This window comes from Gekko japonicus, unplaced genomic scaffold, assembly GCF_001447785.1.
Source record: "Gekko japonicus isolate JY-2015 unplaced genomic scaffold, Gekko_japonicus_V1.1 scaffold1867, whole genome shotgun sequence".
Lineage (NCBI taxonomy): Eukaryota > Metazoa > Chordata > Lepidosauria > Squamata > Gekkonidae > Gekko > Gekko japonicus.
Window position 1 is genome coordinate 101,876 of NW_015165877.1, and position 8,014 is coordinate 109,889.

Here is an 8,014-nt window from a genome sequence, read left to right on the forward strand (position 1 = left end):
TCCTAAAACTCTGGAAGACAACAGTATAGAAGAAACAGCAGGAAATTATATCAAAGATCTAAGGCTGCATCAGCTGCAATTCTGAATCTATCCCTTAGAGAAAGGAACTACATTCTAACATTTACATTTTATCTAAGAATTACAGGTTGGGTCCTGGAAAACCTGTTCCACTAGTGGTGGGGATGGATTTTTCTGGTGGAAGGAGCCTTCGTCTGATGCTCAAAGAGTTTCTTGCACCAAGGAAGGCTCTCCCCCTGGCCCGCCACCAAACGGAAGTACGCCTGCTAATAGAACCAGTTTGTGAGAGCCAACCCCTTGCTCCATCCCTGAAGCTATACACACATAAAGAAGACTGGACCCCTTCCAGTCCAGCTTTCACCTCACCCATGGGATGGAGATAGTCCTGGTCGCGCTGGGGGATTATCTCTGGAGACACCTGGACCGAGGCGGATTGGCGCTGCTGATTCTTCTTGATCTATCAGCAGCATTCAATATGGTTGACCATGAGGTGTTAACTTACTGCCTCGCCGATGTTGGGATACGGGGTCTTGCCTTGCAGTGGCTGTCCTCCTTTCTCCAGGGTTGGGGACAGAGGGTGGTGCTTGGTGGGGAGATATCCCAGTGGCACCCACTGGAATATGATATCCGGCAGGGAGCAATTATGTCCCCCATGCTGTTCAATATCTATATGCACCCCCTCACCCAGATTATCTGGAGGTATAGGCTGGGTTGTCACCAGTATGCAGATGACATCCAGCTCTATCTAATGATAGATTGCCACCTGGACACAGCCCCAGGACACCTGGATGAGGCGTTACAAGCTGTGGCTGGATGGCTACAACAGAGTCAACTGAAGTTAAATCCATCCAAGATGGTGGTCCTGTACCTGAGTTGCAGGGGATTGGGTCAGGGGATCAGGCTCCCAACCTTCGATAGGGCTCCATTGGTGACTACGTTGGGGGTGTTCCTGGATGTCTCCCTCTCCATGGAGACCCAGGTCACCGCCACTGCCAGGTCTGCCTTTCTCTATCTGAGACAGATCAGGCAACTGGCCCCATATCTCACTCCCCAGGACCTAGCTACAGTGACTCATGCAAAGGTCACTCCCAGACTGGACGATTGTAACTCTCTCTATGTGAGGCTGCCCTTGATTCTTCTCTGGAAGTTGCAGCTAGTACAGAATGCAGCAGCATGGGTGCTGACAGCGACGCCTGTGAGAGCTCATATCCACCTAGTGCTGCATGAACTGCACTGGCTGCCTATTGAATTCCAGATCCATTTCAAGGTGCTGGTGCTTACCTTTAAAGCCCTATATGGCCAGGGGCCAGCATACCTTCGAGACCACCTCTCCCCATATGAGCCCTGTAGGGCACTGAGGTCCACAAATTGGTGGTCTGATTATCCTCAACCAGGGCCAGGGCTTTTTCGGCCCTGCCTCCCATCTGGTGGAATGAGCTCCTGTACACGATCAGGGCCCTGTGGGACTTACTGCAGTTCTGCAGGGCCTGCAAGACAGAGCTCTTCCACCAGGCTTTTGGTTGAGGCGGTGGACGTCCCCCCCTTCCCCTTCTTTTGGCCAATCTCCCACCAGTGGCCTGGATGCGATTACACATCAGGGTACCCACCATTGATTTGACATCTGATCTCTCTGTTTTTACTCTATGATTTCATCCTGTGTAAACTGCCATTTTAACATTGTTTTAATTGTATGATACTAATTGATGTAAACCACCCTGAGCCCACTTATAGGGAGGGCGGTATATACATCAAATGAATGAATAGATATTAGAATCTATTCTAAGCTCTCCCTCCACCATCAAACTTCATTTCTGAGATTTCATTAAATATTGAAACTAAATCATTTACAAATGAACTACTTTCATTGCATAATGACATTCAACACACTAGCATTTTCAGGAGAAAGTAAGGCTGACTTCTCTTCAAAGGGAAGCCCATCAAACCAGTATTCATTTTGCCCTGTGCAATCACCACATAATTCTTTCATAACCTCTGAGCTAAGGACAGTGGCAGGCAAGCTTTACTGATGGAGAATTACATTCCATGTGCATGTTTAACAACTGGTATGCCCTTGCGTATTAGAGTATTACAGGAATTCCTCCCCCTCTCCTTCATCACAAAGTCCTAAGCTCGTAAAGATAAGCATTAAATAAATGCCAGCAACATTCAATCCAGATTGCCCTAAATATATTATTTTCATGTTGAGGGTATTTCAGAAGCTTAGCTAATAGTGGAGAAGCATTCTTGTTACCCAACAGCAACTGACCGAAAGAAATAGTTCCTTGTTAGAATTCTGGAAAAAAGAAATCCAATCAAGGTTGTCAGTTATCCAGAGCTCTCTTCCTGTCTAGGGGCCTATTCACACTTACCGATGGCCAGCAGGTTAAATGCCTTGGATATGTGCAAGAGTGCCATCAGTGTTGGCCTTGCAAGGTGGTGCCATTTATGTACAGTGTATGCACAGCTCCCATAATTCCAACAACTGAGCTGGCTCAATTAAGCCCCCCCCCTCAAAATGTGACAAAAGTGAGATACTGAAAACAGGGCTAGGTCGGTTCACGGGCCTATTTAGACTAGGTTAGTAGGCTTGCCAAGTCCCCCTGGGGGGCGGGGAAACCCCCGCCCCAGAGGCCCGTTCCCCACCGGCGGCGAATCGGGCCCCGGGGGGACCCCCCCAAAGTATGTGACATGCACGTCACCCAGAAGTGACGCAACCATGCCGGGCACGCTGGGGGCAGGGCCATGGTCATCCGAGAGAAAACTCTATGCAGCAACAGGTAGGACTTGGCAACCCTATAGGTTAGTGAAAGAGGATCATTCTCAGGCGAGGAAAAGAATTCTGCATACTTTAGAATCGTGAAGTATGCTAAATATATTCAGCTTGTAAATTACTCTGCCACCACCCCTGCAATGACCTGATGGTCACTAAGCATGCTCTGTGGCCTCTCAGGGGCCCAGAATGTTGAGGGCACTTGAACATCAGTTACAGAGGAGGAGGACAGAGAGGAAAAACAAAAATTGGCTGCTGAAGCTCCTAACAATTTACAGTATTCACATATATACACACAGTTCTTTGCCAGTCTACAAGCTTTTTATTTCTATTACAAACACCAGCTGAAGAGGAATAATGCTCAGGCCGTCTTAAACCCTAGAACCTCTCATTTTGCAAATGGCCAAAAGTTCACTCTGTTGTTTCTTTAGACATGTAAAGCAGCAACAAATAAACAGAGAGAGAGAAAGACTGGGTATGCAAAGTGAGAAAAGTGAAAAAGTCCCAATGAATTTAGTAGGATTTACTTCTCCATTATTCCCTCTCACCTTGAGGAAGGGGAGGGAACTCATCAGTGCTTAATGGACAGCGCTAGGAAAATAACTTCTCTAGGAATCCAGGTTATTTAACTTTAACCCATTACTTCACTAGAAAAACAGCCAGTATTATTTTGCTGTAAGAAAAGTTCTTGCTGGAATTTCAAGTCAGCCAAAAGGTTAAATCCAGAAATTATGGATTCCTAGAGAAGACACTGGTTGTTGTGGAAGGCTCTGTGGTAGACTATCTGCTTTTCATGGAGAAGGTCCAGGCTTTGAGAAAATTGCTGCCTATGGCCTGCTTGCAGGAGAGAGCTTTATAAGAGTGGACTCTTGTGATCTCATCAATCTTACCTGTGTTCATGAGGTATTGTGGAATTCCATGCCTGACACCGGACGCCACTCTTTGTGACTGATATAGTTCCTTTATAAGCCGCTCCTTTACCAATGATACAATTTCTAACATAGTCTGTTGGAGATGAGTCAAAGACACAGGAGCTTACATTTTGGTTAGCAAACAGAGAGAAATCAATCACATGCAATTTCTTGTTATGCTTATGAGAAAAAGTGAAAACATTTTACTTTGTTATGAAGTCTTTTGAGGTAATTAAAAATAAAACATTGTGGGGAGCAGGATCCTAAGAACTGTGCAAGTAATTCTGTGCCTCTGGCGGGGGAGGGGGGAGCGGGTTTTCAGCTTCTATTTTTGAAGAATAACTTCCAAAACTAAATGGGGTGAGCTCTTTTAGAAACAGGGAGTTTCAAAAGCAAGTTGTGGCAATGGCATTTAGGTGTCTGCTGCCTTAATCCAAAAGGCCTACTGTGCAAGTCCTTGGGCTCAAAAAGAAAATGTATTTATTAATTTTTTTATACCTCACCTTTTCCTCTATGGAGACCCAAAGATGCTAACATCATCCTTCTCTCCTCCATTTTATCCTCACAACAACCCTGCCAGGTGGGCTAGGCTGAGAGTTTGTCACCCAGCAGGCTTCCATTGCAGAGGGGGGATTTGAACCTGGGCTTCCCAGATCCTACACAATACCAACTCTCAGTCAAACTTAATTTTTCCATGGATGATGGTGAGGTTTCTCTTACTTCACTTTATTTTTATTTTTTTGCTGTCAAGTCACAGCCAATTTATGGAGACCTTGGGTTTTCAAAGCAAGAGATGTTCAGAGGTGGTTTGCCTAGGGTTGCCAGGTGCCTCCAGGCAACTGGCAGGGGATGGGGGGACTTATCTGGAGAAAAAGAAAGGCCCAGGCCTCATCACTGGCATAGCACAGGAAGTGACGTCATCATATGAGTGATGTCCAGGCAATTCTCTGGTATTTGGGCAAAAACTCTATGTTAGAACCAACTTCTACAGTAGAGTTTGTGCCCAAATACCAGAGCATCACTTGGACATCACTGTTGTGATGATGTCACTTCCTGTGTGATGCCAACCAGAAACCGGGGCCTTTCTCCAGGTAAGTCTCCCCCACTGGCCAGCTGATTAGCAGCTGGGGGCAAGGCCAATGGGTAGAAGACCCTGCCTCCACTGGGGAAGGTTGGCAACCCTAGGTTTGCCATTGCCTACCTCTGTGCAGCAACCCTGGTACTCCTTGGTGGCTGACTCTGCTTAGGTTCCGAGATCTGATGAGACTTGGGCAACTCAAGTCAGAGCTTATTTCACCTACAAAAGTTATTTTCCAATTACAGCTCTGTCAAAAAAACAAGGGCTTTTAGTTGGCAACTGCACATTCTAAAGCACATGACTTACAAGCAACCAAAATTCACCATCTCTAATGAGAGTACAATAACAGATAGGCAAAAATAGATTTTCTTCCCAATAGTGTGAGTGTTCTAATCAAATATGGCTGCCAACTCTGGACTGGGAAATTCCTGGAGGATGAGATCTGGGTAGGGGAGGAATCTCAGCAGGGTATAATGCCATAGAGTCAACCCACCAAAGTAGCCAATCTTTTTAACAAGGGAAATTGATCTCTGTGACCTGAAGAGCAGTTGCAATTTTGGGAGATATCCAGGCCACACCTGGAGATTGGCAACCCTACTTTCAAAGTCTAAGCACCTTACCTTTGTTTTCATAGAGATCAAAAGTGTTGTCTTGTTTGTGTCGCACTCCATTTTCTAGGCTGGTGAAGGATAGCCAGTGGCAGCGTTTGACTACTTTATCAAATGCAAAAGCCCTGCAAGACAAATGTGTAATAAGTCCCTAGATGGTCACCACAAGTTAGATGTCCACCTTTGTATGAGAAGAGAACAACCTCAGGTGCCTGTGTGTGTGCTTCTTCTGGTAGTGGAAAGGGCTGTCAAGTCACTGCCAACTTATGGTGACCACTTAGGGTTTTTGAGACAAGAGATGAAGAGAAGTGGTTTGCCGTTGCCTTCCTCTGCATATCAGCTCTGTACTTCCTTGGTGGTCTCTCACCCAAATAATAATGAGGGCTGACCCTGCTTAGCTTCTGAGGAAATCAGGCAAGCCTGGGCCATCTAGATCAGGGCATGTCTCTTCTAGGAAGAATAAAGCATAAGCCCCAGCTAAATCTGCATGCAGGACCTCTCTGTATCTGCTCTCTTGTTTCCTTGTTCAACTTTGGACAAAGAACTATGAGTGGCCAGATTAGATATAATTTTCTGTCCATACAAAGATAGAAAGCCAGATTGGTTTCTAAAGGATACTCTCAGAAGTATGGAGAAGACTACAATGAAATCTTAGCACCAGTGGTGAGACATACTTCAATAAGAATGCTCTTGAGCATAGCAGCAGCTAAGAACATGCATGTGGAGCATCCAGACATTCAGTCTGCTTTTCTACATGGAGAAATAAAGGAAGAGTTTTACATGGAACAGCCACCAGGATTTGAACAATCCAAAGACAAGCAACTTGTGTGTAAACTGCAAAAGAGCATCTGTGGGCTGAAACAGACTGCCATTCTGACTTATGTGGATGACTGGATTTTATGCAATGAAGACAAGAAGGACTGTGATGACATAGTTCAGCATCTGAATCAAGAAGTAATGAAACAATTAGGAAACATCAACTACTATCTTGGAATACAAATGGTTATGTCCTAACAAAAGACCACATACGCGATCAGCTGCGCACATGGTCTAGTGAACACACAGAGTTTCGCTATATAGAACAATGGATGCTGAGAATCCTAGAACGGACCTATCGGTCGATCTGGATCCTAGTAAGGACCTATGGTTATGTGGGCACTGTAAATAGACCAATCATGGGTATTGGGGGGTGTTGGGTGTGGTTTGGAACCGGCATATAAGCAGGCCCCCAGGCCCTGTTTTTTGGTCTCAGTTTCTACCTGCTAATAAATCATGAGCTGAAATCACTCATCTATGCGTCTGGAACCCAGTACATTTCACTGGCGACGAGGATGGGATCCCGATGACCGGGCCTAACTCAACCAGCAACCCAGCATCAAGCACCGCTACACAGGACTCCATGCCCTGCATTGCTCACGAGCAGCACTCTGACACGCCCCACTCCCAAGGACATCACTCCCCGTTCTGCTCGAGAGTCATGGCTGCCGCTCTGGGACAGATCTCCACCTTTGACCCAGCTCACCCCGAACTATGGGAAGCCTGGGTCGAACAACTAACCTACTTCTTCTGGGTCCAGAGGACCACCGAGGCCAACATGAAAAAATTGTGGCTGCTCAGCACATGCGCCGTCGCTACAATCCGCCTGGTCCAGAGCCTCATCACCCCGAAGAAGCTAGATGCCACCACCTACGATGAGTTGGTAAAGGCCCTCACGGACCATTTTGCACCGAAGCCATCCATGATGGCCATGCGCATGGACTTTAGGGTGCGCACTCAAAGGCCGGGAGAATTGGCCGCCGATTTCATAGCCGACATCCACCGGCTGGCGATAGATTGCGAGTTTCCCGCCATCGAGGATGCCCTCATGACCCAGTTTATATGGGGTGTCCAAGAGCAGAAACTCCAAAGAAAGCATGATGGCTTGAATGACATAAAGCTGGACAAGGTCCTCCACGCAGTCACAGCCTTTGAGAAAGCACAACAAGACCGCCAAATTGTGTCAGCCCATCACGCGGCCTACATTCCAGCATTGGATGCATCAAATGAGGAAGAGGTCCTCCAGGTTCGCCAGCCAGACCACTGGGGGCAACGACCAGCCCCTACATCCACACCGCAAGCCACGAAACCAATCACACCTGTGACGTGCGCCAGCTGCAGGGATTCACATGAATGCCGTTCCTGCCATTTCCGGGATGCAACCTGCAGGTCCTGCGAGACGTCGGGACATATCACCTGAGTCTGCCGCCCCAAAGGATCCAGATGACAGCAGATGGCGCACCAGGAGTCAGCAGATCTACACACCACATCAGCAACACAACATCAGGTACTGAACTTGCCCGGGATGCCGCTAACAAAATTGAGGGGTCCCCGTGTGAGATGGAGTTAGACACCGGGTGATTAACCCATGGAAAGAGGGATTAACACATGGAATTCACGGCCACAGGAGGTGGTGGGGGCTCAAAGCATGGACAGCTTCAAGAGGGGATTAGATAAGCATATGGAGCAGAAATACATCAGTGACTATTAGCCACAAGGTATAGATAGGAACTCTCAGGCTGGGGCAAGTGATGCACTTCTTGGTGCGGTGGGGCAGCAGTGGGAGGGCTTCTAGTGTCCTGGCCCCACTGCT

At 47.2% G+C, this 8,014-nt stretch overlaps 1 protein-coding gene across 1 annotated transcript in view; it reads right to left on the reverse strand.

Moving 5' to 3' along the window:
- HGF (hepatocyte growth factor (hepapoietin A; scatter factor)) overlaps positions 1–8,014 on the reverse strand; it is a 94,375-nt gene that overhangs the window by 73,577 nt on the left and 12,784 nt on the right. The window contains 2 exon segments of the mRNA XM_015411278.1: positions 3,679–3,793; positions 5,398–5,510. Of these exon segments, the coding sequence (XP_015266764.1) occupies positions 3,679–3,793; positions 5,398–5,510 (228 nt within the window).